Source organism: Glandiceps talaboti, chromosome 11, assembly GCF_964340395.1.
Source record: "Glandiceps talaboti chromosome 11, keGlaTala1.1, whole genome shotgun sequence".
Taxonomy (NCBI): domain Eukaryota; kingdom Metazoa; phylum Hemichordata; class Enteropneusta; family Spengelidae; genus Glandiceps; species Glandiceps talaboti.
This window is the reverse complement of record NC_135559.1, coordinates 5,129,378-5,151,982: the sequence shown is the minus strand read 5'-3', so window position 1 is coordinate 5,151,982 and position 22,605 is coordinate 5,129,378. Positions and strand designations below refer to the sequence as shown.

The window sequence follows — 22,605 nt, the reverse complement described above, 5'->3', positions numbered from 1 at the left end:
AGTCATATTTTGACGACGTAAATTATCGCTGAATCTTGGTGTTTTTGTGCAAGCATTTGTGATGTTTCTGATAAGACTGACAGTGGAAGCTATCAACTTATCAAATTTAGCCTGGAATCCAGCAGTGTGCATGGAGACTTTGCTCTTATTTTTCTCCTACCACACCTGGCATTTCATTATACGTGATATATTCAAGCCTAAAATTAGATTATGATTTCCTGCAGTAATGAATTGAATATGATTTATCATGTTTACATCGGGGTAGGACCAACTCGGCCCATTGCCAACTCGTCCCATCGCCAACTCGGCCCACGTGATTGCCAACTCGGCCCATTCACATGCCAACTCGGCCCATTTACATGCCAACTCGGCCCACGCACGTCATGACGAAAATGTTTTGAGTCGATGACGTGATAATATCAAATACTCGTAATATTCATCAGAGAAAAAATCCTTTGCTCCAAGCACCGACATCGGTATACTACTACTACTTGTAAAGACACTATGGATTGACATACTAGTACATATACAATGTAGATCGCATGAATTTACTGAAGGACTAAATATCTATTGTCAAGTTGGGAGAGAGTGGGCCGAGTTGGTGGGCCAAGTTGGCAGACGGTGGGCCGAGTTGGTGGGCCGAGTTGGACGTGCACCATTTACATCATACAGCCCAACCCTCCTAGTTGGTTTCTAATCATGATGTGATGATGATATTAACTTCATCTCACAGCAAGAAGAAATAAAAACTCAAGAAGAATTTGCACCTAGCTATTTTCTGACCATATCTTCAATAAAGGCAGTTAGGAGAATGCCAGGCATGGTAGGGTAAAAGGAAGGACAGAATCCCCACAAGAGTCCTGACTGGATTCAATAAGTTTTGTTTTTTAGTGAATTTCAAGTTGTCGTTTTTTTGTTTTTTGGGGTTTTTTTTTTTTTTTCCCTCAGTTTTGTAAAGCGCATTGAGGCTGTTGCGTAATGCGCTGATAAGAATTTATTATTATTATTATTATTATTATTATTATTCTAGGCCAGGGTCCCTAAAGAAGGAATGTTGTTATTCTGAAAGTAATCAATGACATATGAAATCATGATTGTTTTCTTTTATTATTTCAAGAGTATCAGAAACAAGATTTCATTTGGCAAAGTTTTTAGAGAATTGAATAACTTTGATTTTCTGGCAAATTGGCCGCATTCTATTATCTTCATATTCCACTCTATGACTCAGCTTCTTTCAAGAGTTTCACATTGTTGCTTATATTTGTGCATTGCTTTAGAATTGATGGGTAACATTAAACATGAAGGTTACATAATCATCAAATGGAAATTCATCTGTGTTGGTAAACCATAGTAAATTTGAAGGTAGTCATTTGATATTCATCACTTTTGACATTCGTTCACTTATGCTAATATATTCTTTGATTTTGTATTCATACAGGACAGAATAAACAACTATTGGTAAAGCTACCATGGCAACAAACACTTCATCAAACATGGAATACCAAACTCCAAATCTACCAATATCAATTATGTCTAAACTCAATGAATTCAGAAAGCAGGCAATATTCACTGATATAGAGCTTTGTGTGGAGGACTTAATTTTCCCTTGTCATCAGGCTGTCTTGGCAAGCTGTAGTCCATTATTTCACAGCATGTCATCTTCTGATAGAAGTAGCAGTGAATTGCAAAAATCTTTCCAGAACACGAATGCTGATACACTAGAAAGTGTTCTTGACTTTATGTACACCGGGAAAATACTGATTGATATGGAGAACATTGAATGTCTACAACAGATTTCAGATGATTTACAATTCCATCAACTTAGTTTTGGTTGTTTAGAGTTCAAAAAGAAAAATTTAAAGATGGTTCGTCATCAAGAAAAAGGTAAAGTTGAGTATTGGGTTGGTGAAAACTTGAACTCTTGTATTGATAGAAGTCCTAGAAATCAGAGTGAGTCTAATGTAGAAAGTGTGAACCACTCTCACCGGAGTGATCATGTGACTTATGAACTAGACAATCCAGTACATCACGTTCCAAACGTTGAATCTATAAAGTTGTTACCAGGGAAACCAGCAGAAGAAGATGATGATGATGATGATGATGATGATGATGATGATGATGATGATGATGATGGTGATGATGATGTTACTGGTGCTGCTGATGATAATGATGGTGGTGGTAGTGGTGATGATGATGATGATGATGATGATGATGAGGGGGAGGGGGAGGGTGAAGAGGAGGAGAAGAATGATAGATGTTCACATACCAGTGAAATATCACCAGTCAAAATTACATGTTTATTTGAAAACAAATCTATATTACAAAGTAATGTTGGAGACTCATCAGAAGACGTCAACACACAGCACAACAAGACAACTGAAGCAAATAGTACACTCAAAGAAAAGGCATGTACACAAGACAACAGCAATGAAAACATCTCTGCTGGACCAAATGCAGCACAGTTTATTTGTGAGCAGACAGATGAAATAAACAATGTTTCTCAACCAAGTGTAGATACTATAATAGATGATCAAATCAGCTGCACTGGCAGAGATGATAACTTTGGTCAGCTAAGTAGAAATGTTCATCCAAATGTGACTTCATTGTCCTCTGAGTATAGCATGACTAATCACAAAAATGAAAACTGTTCTGTTCAACCGAATTTAACTCAATGTAGCAGTGAAGAAAATGAAGGTCGTGACATTGATGACTCAGACCACAGGGGATCACTTGAAACAAAACGATGTTCTGAACTCCCGGAAGACCAGAAACAAGTACCTGATACTCAAGCAATAACAAAAATAGAAGAAAAATGCCAGCAAGACGACTATAGATACGAGTGTCAGTTATGTGACAAGACCTACACACTGAAACAAAGCTATAAACGACATATCAGAAAACATCCAGAAATGCAACAATATCAGTGTAAACTCTGTGACCAACATTTTTCTAAAAAGTCCATAATCTTACAACATATGGAGGAACACCAAACAACGAAGGAGTTTGGGTGTACAATTTGTGCTGAAAGTTTTGTCACTCTCTCTCAGCTTGACAGCCATCTGAAAAAACTGAATCATTTTCCTAAGGACTGTGAATTTGGTGAAGACAAACAGTGTGTGACTTCTAAATGCCAGCAGGACAATAATATATATGAGTGCCAGTTGTGTGGGAAGACCTATACACTGAAAAAAAGCTATAAAAGACATTTGAGAAAACATCCAGAACTGAAGCAGTATCAGTGCAAACTCTGTCACCAACATTTTTCTAAAAAGTCTACAATATTACAACATATGGAGGAACACACAGTAACAAAGACATTTACGTGTACAATTTGTGCTGAAACTTTTGTCACACTCTCACAACTTGACAGCCATATGGAAAAACTGAATCATTTACCAAAGGCTTTAGAATGCAGCGAATGTGAACAGACTTTCACTTCTAAGTATGAACTTGATGTACACGAAGGAGTTGCACATGGAGAATGTGCAACTGTTTCCCAAACAAAGACAGTCTCCAAAGAACATCTTGAAGACGGTGAGAAGAAAGGGGATTACAAGTGTCAGAGATGTGTAAAGTCATTTCACAAAAAAGAATTGTTAGATAAACACACAAGACGACATGATATTACATACACTTGTACATCATGTGGGAAAATTTTGAACACAAAGAGATCTTATATTGCACATGTTAATGTACACAAGGGAATTAAACCTTATCAATGTAGGTATTGTGAGAAACGGTTCTCTATAAGGGGTACATTGTGGCAGCATGAACAGAGTAAACACAAAAATGGAGGTCAACACAAGTGTAACAAATGTGATCAAATCTTTGATAGTGGTACTCAGCGAAGGATCCATGTAACTACAATGCACCAGTCATCCTTGGTGCGTTGTGAAATGTGCAAGGGGACTTTCCTATCTGAAATGGGGCTTGAGCAGCACGTCAGACGTGGTAAATGTAACAGAATGTTCACTTGTAAAGAATGTAAGCGTTCATTTGAAAACAAGGAGCAACTTAGAGATCACAACGCTACACATGGAAAAGAGAAACACTATTTGTGTGAATTGTGTGGCAAATCATTCGGCAGAAGAAAAAATCTAAATGAACACAAGAAAGTGCATGGAACAAGAACCTCTTTCAAGTGTAAGATGTGTGATAGAATTTTAAAGAGCAAGAGAAATTTGATTGCACATATGAATAATCATGAAGGGAAGAAAACATACAAATGTAGATATTGTGATGAACATTTCGCAGTACGTGGTACGCTGTGGTATCACGAGAAGTCTAAACATGTTAATTTAAACAAATATAAATGTCAAGTGTGTGGTGAACATTTCAGTACAGAGTATGCGTGGAAAAGACACCATGACAAAATACACACGCAGAAGAAACCAAAACTTCCCTTCAAATGCACAGTATGTGGAAAAGTTTTAAAAACTAAACGAACTTTTACTGCACATGTTAATACACATGAGGGGAAGAAACCTCATAAGTGTAAATACTGTGACTTGCATTTCTCCGTGCGGGGTTCATTGTGGTATCACGAACGGTCAAAACACCCTGAAGTTCATACACATAATCCTGAAGTGCAATACAAATGTACGTTCTGTGATAAAGTATTTTACATCCGAAGTCAACTCAAGGTACATACTGAAAGTCATACCAAAGAAAGAAAATATGCATGTTCTGAATGCGGTAAACTTTACTCTAGTCTCTCAGCTGTTGCAAAACATCAAGCATACACCCACAGCAATGAAAGGCCATTTCTGTGTGATATTTGTGGAAAATCGTATCCTCAAAAATGGGGTTTACAGGGGCATCTCTTGACACATAACGATGAGCGCCCTCACTCGTGTGACATCTGTGGCAAGGCCTTTAAAGTTGTTCATGCCTTACGCAAACATGAAAAGAATATCCATTCTTCAGAGGCCAAGCCTTCCTATCCCTGTCCTGTATGTGGAAAGGGATTTGGTACAAAGCAAAGAGTAAAAAGACATTTGAAGACTCACAATGTGGAAGCGAATCAGATGTCGTTGTTTACTTCCCAACAAACAGATGTGGAAATTGATACTACTATAGAAAGCATACTAGAGACATGTTAACCTATAAGTAAACTAAGTACATCTACTTTAAGAAGAACAAGTCAACTCAGACTTATTTCTGTCTTTGAAATCCATCTATCTGGTGTTTTTTCACTTTAAGTTGTTCACACACACACACACACACACACACACACACGCACGCACGCACGCACATACATATATACACACATACATATAGTATGTATGTATGTATGTATGTATGTATGTATGTATGTATGTATGTATGAATGTATACATGCATACATACATACATACATACATACATACATACATACATACATACACACACGCATACATACATACATACATACATACATACATACATACACACACACACACACACACATACATACATACATACATACATACATACATACATACATACATACATACATACATACATACACAGATAAACCTTGCTGCATATAGATGTCTGTATCATGTTGAACCTCAGTTCTTGTGCTAAAACACTGCCATCCCTACCAGATCTATTGTAATCTATGTCTGATATTGGATGTTGGCAAGGCAGTAATGATTGGTTGTCTTTGTTTCAACAAGCTAAGGCCTAATAAAAAATATTGTGTGATTCCGATTACACTCAATTTTAGAATAGGTGGGGGTAGGTAGATATTTTTTTTTCATGTGTGAGTGTCTAGTTCAGGTTTTCCATTGTTTTCCAAATGGTTTCTGTGCTGTTTATTTCTTCCAATCACGTGTACAGCCATTACAAATTGGACGAATAGTTTTATAGTGTCTTTTTAAGTTGATGTCATTTTCCTCATCCACTATTTCTGGTGAGACTTCACAAAAAACTAGGTTTGCTCAGGTAACTGGAAGCAACCAATCATTTTTTTAGGCTTCTGACTGCATTTATACTGTGTTTTTGCAAATAAAAATGTTTACAATCAATCAATTTTGTTTTCATGTGTTTGCATGATAGACTGACAAACAGTTTTGACTGATTTAAAAAAAATGAACAAATTGAATATAATGTTGCATTTGTGTAAACATAACGTCATTAATGAGGTCATACAGTATGTGTGTTACGATATTTCATTAATTCCATTGATATTTGTACATGTCCATGCATTTGTCACGTAAGTGTTTGTCGTCAGTTTCCTGCCAGTCTTTCTTTAGCTGCAGTCAAATTTATGATTTGGACATTCTCGCGAACCAGAGCTGTGATTTCTTCCGCTACACTTAGCGTTTTCGACGGTGCCGTAATCGAGGCCGAGGTTTGCGACGATGTGATTTGAAAAGAACCATAAACTATAAACCTTCAGTTTTTCAACTTCAACCATTCCTTAATATGTTCTTCCCACTTCTCAATCCAAATATATTAAGCTCTTATATTCCTTATTTTACTCAAATGTGAAAGAAAACTTTAGCATATTCTTTGTAAGCACAGACCAATTGCAAAGAGCGAACGATTCAACAAAAAGTCTATGACCAAAAAGATTGGATGCTTGAATAAGTGACGTTCTTTTACGTTCATCTTTATATTGATTAAGTATATCTATAAAATAATGGCCAATATTTTTCCAGTGGCCATTGCAAAAATAACGTTCATTATTTTGGCCAAAGTTGAATTTCAAACGTTGATCAGTTTCAACAAAATAAAGATTAATAAAAAGTTTAAGTAATATTAGGACATATACATTCTGTGTTTAATGCTTGTTTTGCTTTGAAATGTAAAAAAAAAACACCGTTTTCCGAAAGCCATCGGAATTTCCGAAATTAATCTGGAACGTCATCTGCAGTCATAAAGCGGTGACGTATTTAGTGAAAGTATGTTAACCTGGACATTGACTTAGGATTGACCCAAAGACAAAACATTTGTATGTTGTATGTAAATCAGTGAGGGTTTACTTTGTATGTAAATTAGTTGTTAGTGAATTATCATGTTATAGTGCTACCAGGTGCAGTGTACACGTACAGCGCACTTCTTTTTGGCTGTTATGTTTAGAGTCGTTTGTTCTTTGGCGAGTGTTCATTACATACATCTCACAAAAGGAAAAAAAACGACAGTAAACGTAACAGCCAAAAAGAAATTGCACCCTGTACACGGTATCAGATTGGATTTTACGAGTAGCATGTCCTTATGATAATATTTGCATCCACAATGCACTGTAACAGGTGGTTTGTGGAGTGACTCAAATCTGGGTACAAAAAAGGACTTATCCGGACTGGAATAGAAGTGAAAAGTAACAAGTTTTTAATGTGTTCCTATCCCTATTATATAGTACATTCATCATTATCATCTTCAAAAGTGGTTGATCGCCGTCAGTGTGAATTGGTCATCAACCGTTAACCGTAAGTCAAACAAGTTTATATGCATCAAATTATATAGTCTAGTACTTGTAATTTGCATTGTCTACGTGTGAAGTCGATACTTTGTGTGTGTGTGTGTGTGTGTGTGTGTGTGTGTGTGTGTGTGTGTGTGTGTGTGTGTGTGTGTGTGTGTGTGTGTGTGTGTGTGTGTGTGTGTGTGAAATTGTCAAATAGTTTCATCTGGCATGGCATTCCTTCTGATATTATTTTGGGTATAGCTTTACTTGTTACTCATGAAAATAATACACCGTGATTACAGCTTCAGATCTTCAGGGTTGTTGCGAAGTTTAAAGCATAGTTGTTGAATATTCATTTCAAAAATGCATGTATTCAACAATATGTTCGATATTTGTACTTTGTACAACTCCATGAGTTTGAATTATAGTACATTGTACTGTAAATTGAGGATAGGAAAGGGTGTCCCCAGTACGATTTACAGTAGAAGAAAAAAAGTATTGCATTACAAATTACGAAGATAAATTTTCAATTTTTACATTTACGATGAAAATAAAAATTTACGAATTACGAAGAAAATTAACTGGAGTACACATTTTATAATTGAAAAGTTGATAGAAGGACATTCTAATGCATCTACCACTCCGTGTAAAACTCATGACGACATACTGGTGGTGAGATGAGCAGATCCTGAGTAGACGTTGAACACATGTACGTCGGAATAATTCTTTTGTCCCAAATGTCTCCAGCAAGGGAGAATTTGGTACTGGCAGAGATTGGTGTTGCTGCATTATCCACTGTTACTGTATGGGAAGGCGTCGATCACTCGGCCGCGGCGGAACAAAACAAACAACATAACATGATGGAAATAGAGGTAAATAAAGACATCTAACCACTTGCACCACATCAGATTTGAATTAGATTACTTGAACAAGTCTAGGGTTTGAAAAAGAGCTTTGTATATGTTTACACGTGTTTTGTTTTTGTTTATTTGTTACTTTTTGTTTACTTTTTTTAAATAGAAATATATACCAAGTCCGTGTTTGTAACTCAATACATTGAAATTTTGTTATTTTACATACAATAACAAACATTTTACTCTTTTTTTTCTTTTTCTTTTTTTGGCTTTATTCTGGGTTTTTTTAAAGTCAAAAGTAACACTACAATTATTGCAGCTCGCCTTAGTGTTCATCCGACTGTTCGCAATTACTCACACAGGTCGTTATTTCACACAAAGTGTTTAACACATTTTTATCTCAAATAGAGAGTGAAAAGTCCACCGTCTTTCAAGAGCATGCAAGTCCAGGTCACTGGTTAAACATCCTGAACTTAAGGAGCTTGAGAGCACTTACTTACATAATGAATTAATAATAAGTAAGCTAGGAGTACCCAAACAAACGTGACTATAAACGTGAAGTGCACGTTGCAAGTGAAAACACAGCTGATCTGTCTTTACTGGTTCTTCTCGGGTCCAGTTATCAGGACTAAGGTAAGCTAAAAGAAATTGTACGTGTGTGCTCAGACGCATTGGTAATTACACACAGTCGTACAAACGCGCGGTTGAGCTGTTCAGCCAGCCACTGCCAAACATATTACGTAAGAATATTTTGACATACCCAACCTATGTACATTATGTAAAACGGAAGGAACGCCAGGGTCTTTCAGGCTACCTAACCCTACACGATGGCTTGTGGGCTGTGTTGGCAATAAACTTTTCTTTTTCTGGTCTTTGTCCATTAGATGTAACTTTTTTTTATGTCCGACGAGCAGACGTGTCGAACCTCGTAGCGTTTACATCCATAGCACGATACAGCTAGCTGGGAGTTGAACCCCGGGAGTTGAACGAGATAATACCACAGAGATAGCTAATACAAGTGAACTACACTGTACATTTTGCAATCAATTCAATCAATCAATCAATCAATCAATCAATCAATCAATCAATCAATCAATCAGTCAATCAATCAATCAATCAATCAATCAATCAGTCAGTCAGTCAGTCAATCAGTCAGTCAATCAATCATTCTTATTAATTGAAAAGAACATGACATGATAAAAGAATGCAAAAATGACATAGGGAATGTGTGTGAAAATGTGATTGTGAGACTATGGTGTAATATTGGTCTCACTCACAATCTCACACTGTCTGGAATAGCTAAGACACTTGGAAGTGGCAGCCAGACATAATCAGAATGTATAATTATGCTTATATAGTGCAAAAGTGGTTAATAAAAAAGTATCTAAAATCATGAAAATCAACAAACTTTTGTGTGAACTTGTTTACTCAGTGGAGTGGAACGGACACAAGGTATCAAGAGAAGATGGCCAGTAATGCAAACTAATATTATATATTAGTTTACGTCTATAAATTTGTCATAAATTTGTCACAAACCTTAACTATGGTAACTGTTACTGTTTACTGTTATTTTTTTCAGGGCATAATAACTGATATTTATAAAGAAACATAAGATTCTGGTCAACTTTTACTCAAACCTGGCAAGGATACTGACATTGTTCAAGCAGAATATCAAAGTACCGACTCAAATATATGTGATCAATCAAGTCAGGTTTTACACCGGTGTTATTAACATGTCAGAACCAGCAAAGAAGAAAGTCAAGTTAGAAAGTGATGGACAGTCAAACGGAGCAAGTGAGAATGATGTCAAACAAGGTAGTGTTAAGATAGAAAACAATGATGTACCTGAAGACTTTATTGATAGGATTAATGCAAAGAGGAAATCTATTGCTGGGTCTGTGAAAGAGTTCAAATTTAACAAGAAACGAGTCCGATTACTTGGTGATGTTGGAGAGATGCCTGATGATAATGGTGGTATTGTCTATTGGATGTCCAGAGATCAACGGGTACAAGGTAAGGACAAAATTAAAAATGAGAATTCTTGAATATATACTTATTGAAAGGCCAAGGTTTCAAGCCTCGACTGTCAAATATGATGTGTCACATACTCAACCCTCACTGGCCTGCTGTATAGTTTCCAGCTTGTCTCTGTTTTCAATCTTAAGTGGATGTGGGAGGACACCCCATCATGACTTAGTCTAATCTGATAAGGTTACTAAGACTTTCCTGTACTTAGCTATCATCACATGTTTGTCTGTGGTAGTATTTTTTAAATGCGTCACTTCATATAAATGTGCGAGTTGCTCAAGGTGTATCAGTTGAACTCATTTGCAAACATATCCTCATTTGCATAAATTGTATTTGCATAATTATAATTATTTAAATAATTTGCTTAAGTTGTATAATTGGAATCATTCAAATAAATTGTTCTCTGCATATTTTTACTTAATTAACTCATTTGCATAAATTATATTGTTTATCTAAATTTATATGCATAATTAGTTGTTTTCAAACTCATTTGCATGAATTATAATGTATATTCCTTTGATATGACATGTGTTTCCACAGATAACTGGGCACTACTGTATGCACAAAGACTTGCAATCAAACAGAAAGTACCTCTACATGTGTGTTTTTGTCTGGTCCCAAAGTTCTTAGATGCAACAATAAGACAGTATGGATTTATGCTGAAAGGTTTACAAGAAGTGGAACAGGTAAACTTATCAAAGTGAAAATTAATGTAAACCCTGAATATTATTTAAATGGTCATTATATACCGTAAGTCATAGCAATAGTGAAAACCATGTACTATCAAACCAGAAAGACTTTAAAGAGTTTCAATGAGGCAGCACAATGTTTATACATCTCACACAATAGTTTTTATTACAAATTACACTAACAAAATATAGGCACTGATAATGCACATGAAATAAAATATTATATTTTATCTCACTGTGAACACAAACCAGCATTTTTACGCTTGAATCTAGGTACGTTGATTTGAGTTCAAGGGAAGATCAAATGTATCATTTTGTATGCTTGCATGCTATCACATGTCAGTGTCTGAACAGTAACAGAAATTTACTGCCAACTCTTTGAGTTGTAATCTTTATTTTCATGGCCATGATGCATGAGAATACATGTGTTGTATAAAGTTGTGGCCCTGTTAAGAGATCAAGTTTAGATCCCTCGGGTCTCTGATGGTATGAAGGGTTGTTAGTTGCTGAGTGGTTAAATCACTGGCACTTTCCTCTTAGTCTTACCGCTGCAGACAGGGTTCGAAGCCATTCAGGGTTTGATTAAATTTACCATGCTGTAAGTAAGAAGAGTGTCGTTCAGTTTGACTTTACTGAACAACACAGGTTTTCCCTGGGTAATCAGGTTTCCTCTTACATTAACACTGAACCCATGAGGGATGGCCCTCACTGGACTTCTTTGGAGACAAGTGTTTATATGCTTAAAGAACTATCCAGTAAAAATACAGATTAATATTATTCATTATAAATACAAGTGGCTAACTCATTTCACCTTAATTTCAGGCATTGAATGGACTATATATAAACTTTCACCTGTTACTTGGCCATGCTAGTGAGGTGTTACCAGACTTTGTCAAGACTTACAGTATTGGAGGTGTTGTAACTGATTTTTCACCACTTCGTGTACCATCTAAATGGGTCAAAGATGTAACTGATAAATTGAAAGACAGTGTTCCTTTCTGCCAGGTGAGAATCAAATTTTAGTATGTGTATATGTCATATGCTACATTGTTGTGTTTCCAACTGAAGCCAGAATAGTGAATGTTTGTGGTGCTGCCCAAAGTATGTTACAGAACAGTTTATCAAATATCTCTCATGGAGTCATACCCAGACAGCGCACTAGGGAAGCAAATCCATTTGAATTCATTTGAATTGACATTTTGTAAAAGGAAAAGCCCAGTATGTCATATGTTTGCCTTTTGTACACTATTAACTTAAATATGACTGGGTGATAAAATAGCACCTTGGGAACATTTTCAACTGTGAAGTCTTATAGATCTGTATGTGTTCAGCTACTTTGGGGATTTCCAACAAGGGTTGATGGGTAAAATCCTGTGGTGACATTACATCTAATCTTTGTGTCTTGACAAGTGTCTTGACAAGTGCAAAGATTATCAGGTGAGATATTAAGTGAAACTAAAAAGCCAACCAAAAAATAATGTATTTACTGAATTTTTTTACTACCCGGTGAACTATGTATCAAAACTTCTTCTATATATGAGTACTCAGGTACATTAGTTGGTACAGAAACATTACATTTATGTTCTATGTTATAGATTGACGCCCATAATGTTGTACCATGCTGGGAGGCATCACCTAAACAAGAGTACAGTGCCAGAACTATTCGTACCAAGATTCAAAACCAACTATCTACTTACCTCACAGAGTTTCCACCAATCATACAGCATCCTTACAAATTCAAATCCAAAGCAGAGGTTAGTGTACAATGACAAATTTGATTGGCTGTCATATGTTGGTAGAAATTAAAGCTTTTGAATCACCTTAATCAGTACCTACAACATTTTATGTCACACTAGATGAGAGGGTCAAAATTTTTTTCTCACATGCACCTACAGGAATGTATGTGTAGCACATGGAGCAGAAGTCATGGTGTAAACCAAGAAAATGCATGATGATAAGACATGCCTAGGTTGTGAAACTCTTTCAAATAATGAGATTCTTGTCCTAAAAAAGAGAATCACATAAAATGCACAATTGCACATTTATGGTTCAGAGCTATTTTGACATTATCATTTTATCTGTATATTCATTGTTTGTTAATTAGTGGTGTTCTGATGGTCAAATGGTGGGCTTGGAATCTGCAGGTTGCAGGTTCGAGCCCCATCACTGCCATTTGTTTCTGAATGGCTAAAGTCCTTGAACAAAATTAGAATTTTGATTGTGTCGCAACCCAGCTGTTTAATTGCAATTGGGACTTGGTAGGATAGAGGTTGCAATGTGAATGCTTTAATCCTATGCACTTATAAAGGCAACCATGGATTGTATGCTCCCCAGGGAGTTGGGGGAAGTATAAAGGGCCATTGTGCTGCTATAGATCTGTACCAAGGGTAATAATTGTAAAGCACTTTGAGCACAGAGTGGGAAAGTGCTATATAAAAACCAACGTTATTTTTATCATTATTATTCTCAGCCTGTGGATTGGGAAGCTGCTGAAACAAGTTTGGAAGTTGATCGTACAGTGGCTGAGGTGGACTGGGCTTCACCAGGTACTACAGCAGGTCTGAGGATGCTGGAATCATTTTGTAAACATCGACTTAAGTACTATAATGCTGATAGAAATAATCCTAACAAAACAACATTGAGTAATATGTCACCATGGTTTCACTTTGGTAAGTTGTGAAAATTAAATAGTCATAATTGTTTTCAGGAGGAGTGTGTAGAACTACAAGTTCTTTATCGAAGGAGAGTTCTTTCACATTTTGCTGTTTTGCTAAAAATTCTTCTAAATTTTTTAAAATATTTTTTTTAAAAAGTACATTTTCAAAATTCATAGCATAACTAGGTTTGTTTGTCTGTCTGTCTGTCTGTCTCTCTGTCTGTCAGTCTGTCTGTCTGTCTGTCTGTCATAATGATATATATATGGTATGTCTCATTTGATGGGGATGGAATTTATGTATAGTTGTGTATTGCTTTGGTGGTTATTTTTGCCGCTGTACTTAAAAATGCGAGACTTGTTTTAGAACTTTGGCAGCTTAAAGTTTTGTCTGCCTAGCAGGTCATAACAATGGAATATATCCACTTAGGGAATTGAATGTCTTGCAAAAGCATCAAAAGAAAATGTATGTTTCTGGACTGAAAATGTTTTTGAGCAAAAAGGAATTTGAAGAGAAATATCATATTTTAGTGGGGAAAGATAAGTTCTGGGGGAAGGGAGAATATTGATTGATGGATTTTTGGTACAAAAATTATAATTAAAATGATATCCAATTGTAACTAAATTGACAGGTCAAGTTTCAGTTCAAAGAGCTATGCTAGAGGTTAAGAAGTACCGAAGTAAATACAAAGAATCTGTTGAGGGATACTTAGAAGAAGGAATAATAAGGAGAGAATTAGCAGACAACTTCTGTTACTATAACAACAAGTATGATGCTGTTGAAGGTGAGAAATTGATTTTTGTCATATTACATATATATAGATACTTGAATGCCATATGTATAAAACATTGGAATGGGGATGCAGTGATGGCATGTGTCAGCCATAATTGACTGCATGTATATTGAAATATTCTAATGAAGTCTATATGTAAATGTGCCCTCTGAGATGAGCACACGAGAGACATCATTTACATAAAGCGAATATTATGAAAATATCTACATACAGGCATGCTGATATCTGCCATTTAGTCATGACTGATAAAATTAATCAGTTGCCATTGCTAGCATTACAAGAGGTTTAATAATATCGAAACAGTGACGCAAAATGACAGATTGTAATGTAAACAGGTGGACAGGTTTAAATTTGTGTATTTTATTTCCTCATTCTTACTACATTTCAAGTAAAAAGGGCAATTTGATACCAAACACTAGTCTCTTTCCAGTCATTCATGACACAATGATTATAGGTTTCTACTCAAAGCCATCTATGACTATACATCTTGTGTAGTTCAATTTTACAATTTACCTAGAAATTCTGACTTTACTTCACCAGGGGCATATGAATGGGCAAAGAAGACATTGAAGGACCATTGTGGAGATAAAAGAGAATATGTATACAGTAAAGAGAAATTAGAAACAGCCAGAACACATGATGATTTGTGGAATGCAGCACAGGTTGGTGTTTGTGTGTTAATAACATTGCAATGCAGCACAGGTTGGTGTTTGTGTGTTAATAACATTGCAATGCAGCACAGGTTGGTGTTTGTGTGTTAATAACATTGCAATGCAGCACAGGTTGGTGTTTGTGTGTTAATAACATTGCAATGCAGCACAGGTTGGTGTTTTTGTGTTAATAACATTGCAATGCAGCACAGGTTGGTGTTTGTGTGTTAATAACATTGCAATGCAGCACAGGTTGGTGTTTGTGTGTTAATAACATTGCAATGCAGCACAGGTTGGTGTTTGTGTGTTAATAACATTGCAATGCAGCACAGGTTGGTGTTTGTGTGTTAATAACATTGCAATGCAGCACAGGTTGGTGTTTGTGTGTTAATAACATTGTGGTCACTATCTAGCAATGCAGCACAGATAAGACAAGTCAATTTCAACCTTACAATTTGCCCCCCCCCCCCCCCACACTTTGCTGTTAAAGGATGTGATGGTTACCCTCTTCATTGCAAAGCTTTCAATATTTACATACTCAATTATGACAGTTCAAGAATTGTTCAAAAATCACAATTGCTGAGAACCAGATTGTCAGATAATGAATTCAGATTGTTTTGTATGTTACAGTTACAAATGGTCAATGAAGGCAAGATGCATGGTTTCTTAAGAATGTACTGGGCTAAAAAGATCTTAGAATGGACAGAATCACCAGAACAAGCTTTAGAAATTGCTATCTATCTAAATGACAAGTATGAACTCGATGGAAGAGATCCAAGTGGTTATGTTGGTAAGTGAAAGTGGCATAAGCTGTTAAACTGTGGTATTACTTTTTCAATCAGACAAAAAGCAATATATTCACTGAAAATTGTCAAAATACGGTATTATACCAATAGTTAGACATTGTATATGTTAATTGGAGTTCTATTTTATCTATACGTAGTACAGTAATAAGTTGAAATCGTGATGTATTGAGTGCTGATTTTAGGGTGTGGACCCCAAAATTCATAAATTGAATATATTGCACCATATTATGTGTTCTGCTACACAAATATGTTTACCTACATGTGATTCAATACTGTTCAAGCAGTACAATATTACTAGCAAGTCATTATATCCCAAAAATGAGTTTCAGAAACCATTCCAGTTGCAGCTAGTGCAACTTTGAAGTATTTTTGCTATATAGATTTGTAGTATGGCAAATATGTTAATCCCGGGCTATACATTATGTAGCTGACTGTGAACTTTACCTCTTGTACTATGCAAAGCAATTGTATCAGTGATATGTACAGAATGTACAGTTTGCTGAAATTATAGAGAAATTAACGCACTTATGTTTCGTTCTGTTAGGTTGTATGTGGTCCATATGTGGTATTCATGACCAAGGCTGGGCTGAAAGAGTTATTTTTGGAAAGATACGTTATATGAATTATAAAGGATGTAAACGAAAGTTTGATGTGGCACAGTTTGTCAGACAGTACAAAGCTAAGAAGTACTAAGATGGAAGTCCACCCAAACATAAAGCCAAGAAGTATTAAGATGGAAGTCCACCCAAACACAAAGCTAAGAAGTACTGTGATGGAAGTCCACCCAAACATATTTATGCTTTTCAATTATGCAGCTATGTGATTTTAATAAATATGTATTTGATTTTTTCAAAATAAAACCAAACGTGTTAAAGTTTTTGGATTTTGAATGTCTGTTAATAGATATGTATGTTAGCTATATTAAAATCTACCATTTCACTGCAAAGGTGATCGAAGAAATCAGTCTTTCAAGAAACAGGCCAAATAAAAGCTCTAAGTTATGGGCATTGTTGCAATGTTCCAAAAAATGACTCTGAGGGGCAGGGGTTATTGTATGTTGTACCTACAGTAACCCATAAAATTGATATAGGTATCTTGAACAGGGTCCCTTCATCATGGGCCTAGGGACGTTAAAGTATTGTATTTTTTAAAATTCTTTATCCATGGAACCCCATGCAAGCTGCTTGGTTGAAAGTGAGTGGTAGGTGTCTGAGATATGGCTATCTTTGGATGAATGGATGGACATAGATGGGCGATTCCTATAGTGCCTATAACACCCTACAGGCTGTGTCCATTGTAGACCAATAGTAAAGGTCTTTCTAACATACCAGCTGTAAAGAAATGCAAGCTGTACATAAGTAGTATTCTCAATGTGTGCATCATTTGAGTCAATGACATTATGTCATTGTACTTCTTCCACTAAATACAAACCTGGTGGAATTGTAATCACAGACACATACCACAAAAGATTGTTTATAAAATGGACGGTTTATTGACACTATGTAATTCTACAACAGAAATCATATCCATGATTCTACATGAAGTGAAGTCAAGAGAAATTAAAATGTAGAACTCCTAATTGTGATCTGTAGAAGAAAGACAACTATTCAACCATCAAAGCTTTCCAAACTAAAAACTATGATCAAAATGAACTTTTTTAAATGTCAATAAATCAGTTCTATACAGACACTGAAAACACTATCACTGAGTTGTATATATATCATTCCATTATTGAAATTGCAAATTGCCAAATATTAATAAAATTCCAAAAATTATGAATTTTAATATCTATCGTACATCCTACTTATATATTCTGATTGTCATGCCTTTGTAATTCACATTCAAAAAAATGTTTATTAAAATTCAAATAATTTGCATAAACAGTTTAATGAGTACTCAGAAATTGTGAAAATTATATCGTTGTCCTCACCCCTCAAATCAGTTAATTTGGTACAGTCCTATTGATAAGTGAACCCGGACGGACTAATACATACAATATTAGGTCAAACAGCATTTTGACAATGAAAGTTGACTGGTTACTGTACCGTATATATATGAGAGAAATATAAATGCGTGAACATTTTGATAAGGTAAATGTATGTACAATTACAAATGTATCTTTATATAGGTGGGTTTATATACATTGATAAGTAATAATAGTGTAAGGAAAAGGGAAGTACTAAGTTGAAGTAGACAAGCTTGTAGCCAGCAAAAAGAGGCATCTACTGTCCTCATTTTTCAACATTTTACTGGCTATTTTCACCATTCATATTCTGACTAAAGTCAGCTCCATTGGGTGTTCAGAGTGGGTACAGAAGGAGGTACTGATTTACATAGTCTAGTACCAACTTGATATAATAGTTGGAATAGCTTCTAAATTTTTCAAATAAAGTAGTTTCACCCCTGTGGTGTTAAGGGATAGAAGGTGTACTGTACTGATTTTTACACAGGCAAGGTCTCAGTGCCTAGCATCATAAACTAACCCTGGTTGTTAGTGGAGGGGATAGACACTGTTAATACAGTCTCAGTGCCTAGCATTGGACTGGTGTAATATTTGGAATAAATTTCTAAAAATTGTCTACACAGCAACACACCTGTGGTGTTTGGAGAGAGGACAGAGAGTGACATTAATTTATACAAATTTCCAAAAGCTAAACCCCCTGGTTTGTTAGAGAGGGGACGGAGGATGATACTAAATTATACAAATTTCCTACTTAACTCTACCTCTGGTATGCTAGGATGAAGGACGGAGGGTGGCATTAATTTCTACAGGTGTGGGTTCTAACGTCAGGCTGTGATAACATTCAGAATAACTAACACAGCAGTTAACTATATGTAAATATTGAAAATTAAAATTTATGATTGCAATAAAATATATTCCAAGTATTTGAATTTGCCCAGTAAAATTATAAAATATGACATCATTAAAATTATATCATGTTATTATGAATCAATCTTCCTTCTGAGACATAAAAATGAAATTATTTTCAACTTTCTGTCATAATACTAACAGAAATGATCAATTTGCAAGACCTACCAAACCTTATACATACTGCATTAATTTCATAAAACTAAATTTCATAATTTCATAAAACTAAATGTTTAGGAAGGCTGCAAAATAAAGTATACTTGAAACATACATAATGAAGGCATGTAATGAAAATAGTGAAAACCTAATAATCACATGCATTTTTAATTTTTTTGAAAATGTTTCACTGAAGACAGAAATTGTGCTACTTTTCAATATTACATGATAACATTTTATAATCCGTACATAATAAAAAACAAACTCAAAATAATCACAGCTCTCTACTGCCATGAAATATCCACAATCAAAATAAAATTATTGAGTGAAAGCCATGGTTAACATTTTGCAAGGCTGAGTACGATTGGTCATATTTTACCTGAACTCTACCTGAACTCTATATTCAGATAGCCATCTTCCAATCAAATGACTACTTACATAATATCTCTACAAACAATCAACTTTTCCCTAAATGTTTTTTACAGTAAAGTGTGTTCGTACAACAGTACTCAAAAAGAATTCAGAAATACACTGACAAAAAGAGCTGATCCTAAAATTTTCTGTAAATTCTAATAAAATGATGAATATTTCTTACTTATTTACAAAATTATAATCTATTTCCATTTTATTTTACATAAAAGTATATGAAGGTGATCCAAACCATAACATAAGAGAATATATTATACAAGAAGTGCACAGTTACAACTTGGAATATCATGGCTAAAGAATATGAACATAGGAAATTTCGGAATTTCAAGACTGTTTTAAATGTGATATTTGCAAATCAAGTGTGTCACAAAATATACCAATCTGTTAGCTTTAAATACATCATTAGGGAGAGGTGGAAAAATAGTATTAATGACTTCCAATATAACTCCCATCTCTTTCCCTCTGTAATATTGGGAGTAATTTCAGTCAGTAGTTTTGAGGGTAATTTGGTATAATGGACAACTGTGGGGAAAGTTCAGAGAACTTCTCCCTTTTCCATCCCTAGACAACTAGAGTAGGGAACTTGCAATCCGGACTGAGCATGCTCAGACGCAAAGGACTATGGGATTATCTGTGGTTATCGTAATACCTAATCTGGAGCTACCGATAAAATAAACCTCCTACAATGGTCAGGGTAACTATAAATTGATTATTTGTGGTTACAAACAATGTAACATTATTGTTTACGATGCTAATTGATTAGTATTTATTATCACATTTCCCATGATGCAACATTCAACATGGCGGGTTTGCAAGTTCCCTATTGAGTGTACAGTTTTGACATCCATTCTTGAAGCTTGTCAGCATGCAGTGCAGTGGATTTCTATCGTGTACGGGAATTTCAGGAAAGGTAGTAGGATTTGTACCGTGTACTCACCTAGGTGAGATCAGGTTAGGGAGGAGAAGTCAGACACTTGATTGGGAGAAAGGAAGACAAAGTTATGGGTTACTTTTTTTTTAAACCAGAAGATGAGAGTTTTGAATTTTAATCACATGTAATATACGATCCAAAAATAGACATTACAGTATTTTTTCTATGTTAGTGATATTTCAATCAAATTTGTCACAAAGATGCAACACAAATGACATACCACAGGGAAGAGGAATACTACATTTATTCATTGTTTAAATTCCTCCTCATAGCATATTAGTGGTTAGTACTGGGGGTGATAGAATTACTATATTTATAAGTGATGTACAAAACACCAGTGAATTAGTAGCATGAAATAGGTAAGTACTCAATGAAAGAAGGGGTTAAAATTCTTTACAAATATGTGTGGATGCTTATTCTGATTTTAGCCATAACATTGTACAAATTTTAGCCATTATATGTCCATTTACTTCCTCTAACCTGTCTGATTTAGTTTGGATACATAAACTTGAAGTAAATTATTACGTTTCCAGAATTATTATTAATTATTATTTCCAGAATTTCTTGAAGTAAATTATTACATTTCCAGTTTACAACTATATCCCATTACATTACATCAGATCAAAACCATATTGTATGAATATTGCATTGGAAATGGAAATATCTTATCACGTGACACCTGCTTCTCATTTGATCACTAGTTATCACATGATTACTACACCGTATCACATGACAACAGCTTCCTATCACATGAACACTATCTTATCATGTGATACCTTTATCATATGAAAACTGCAGCTTATCAAATAAATTTTGTACCTTATCACATGAATTCTGCAGTTTATCACATGACTGCAGCTGTTTCCATACAATATGTACCTTATTACATGAAAATTGCATATTATATAACTTTTACATCTTATAACATGATGTGACACTGAAGTGTGTACATATATGTCTTATTACATGGTAAACGGTGATACATTCTCTGTTTACTGTCCTAATGTTAAATGCAAGTGTCAACACTAGATTAAGAAATCAAATATACACATTGCAGCCTCACTATAATGAATCAATAGTGAATACTGTATGACCACCACATTGAGGTGTTTGTTAAAGGAAATCTTGCACATACTTAACCCATGGATGTAACATGAAGCAACTAGGCTCACCCTTACATAACCTCTTGTGTGTGTAAAGCATTGTAAGTAGGTTCATTCTGATTGGTTGTTTTAACAGTTGTCTCTATTTTCTGAATAAAAGTAATAACCCTATTCATGAGGAATTAATCTCTGACAGCTGATGTGAAACATTTGAAAGGTTCCCACTGATTGGCTGGTGTGAAGCACTTGCAAGGGTCCCACTGATTGGCCAATGTGAAGCATTTTGAAAGGTTCACTGACTGGCTAATGTGAAGCATTTTAAAGGTTCTCACTGATTGGCCGATGTGAAGCATTTCGAAGGTTCTCACTGATTGGTCAATGCAAATCATTTGGAAGTTTCCCAATAATTGGCCAATGTGAAGCATTACGAAGGTACCCACTGATGGAAAGCATACAATATTTTATCATCATTATCAGCTGCAATACAGGCAAGTGATGTCATTTTATCGACTAATTCATAACCAATAGGAGTGAACCTTTCAAAAAGTTTCACATCACGCCACTGTCTAAAGAGTCCCATTTGAGTCACCAACCAAGTACATATACTGTGTTCACTATAAACAGGTTCAGTATATAGCCAGGCTGCATTGTGTAGTAGTTTTTATCATTCACTAAGCTTCATCACTTTATCGCAAACCATACTGTTTCACCAAGACTGCTGTATAGTGTTACCATAGTAAAAGCTAAATGACACCTCACTCATTGAAGCAATACCAAGCCAATATGCACTAAAATATTACAAGCACCCCAGTACACATACACATGCATTACTGTGCACCCTCCACAAATACATCAATTAAAACTATAATTTTCTGTGTATTCTCTACTTGCTGGGGTGTCCATGTATTTACTGCTGTCTAGGCCACCTTTCCTAAAACCACTACTGACAGCGCTACCACTACCACCACTACCCCCAGCAGAGTATTGACCTTTACCTTTTGACCCCATAACTTGACCCCCTTTACCACCCAGCTTTCCTTTATTACTTCCTTTTCCTTTAATCGTTACTTCTTTCCTCCCTTTGCCATAGTTGGATGCATTTTTCCCCATGAGAGCTTCCACTGTTACTTTAGCATTGGAGTTGGGATTTGTAGTTGGGGTAGGACTGTCAATCCGACCGGGCTGACTGCCTACTACCCTACCCCCTTTACCTGATGGACTTGGACTGCGGCTTCTCCCTGTACAGAAAATAA

The 22,605-nt window shown here is 35.5% G+C and overlaps 2 protein-coding genes across 2 annotated transcripts in view; one reads left to right on the top strand and one right to left on the bottom strand.

Annotated features, from left to right (window-relative positions):
* Positions 1-9,977: 9,977 nt before the first annotated feature.
* Positions 9,978-16,673, top strand: LOC144442695 (deoxyribodipyrimidine photo-lyase-like). The gene is made up of 9 exons (XM_078132070.1): positions 9,978-10,257; positions 10,813-10,958; positions 11,784-11,966; positions 12,557-12,715; positions 13,432-13,630; positions 14,247-14,399; positions 14,949-15,070; positions 15,689-15,848; positions 16,409-16,673. Exons 1-9 carry the CDS (start codon positions 9,978-9,980, stop codon positions 16,555-16,557), a joined length of 1,551 nt encoding a protein of 516 aa, XP_077988196.1. The 3' UTR covers positions 16,558-16,673.
* A 695-nt stretch (positions 16,674-17,368) lies between these two features.
* LOC144441889 (ankyrin repeat and MYND domain-containing protein 1-like) overlaps positions 17,369-22,605 on the bottom strand; it is a 31,856-nt gene continuing 26,619 nt past the window's right edge. The window contains exon 15 of the mRNA XM_078131140.1: positions 17,369-22,590. Coding sequence (XP_077987266.1) covers positions 22,205-22,590 — 386 coding nt within the window. The 3' untranslated portion in view covers positions 17,369-22,204. The remainder of the gene's footprint in view (positions 22,591-22,605) is intronic.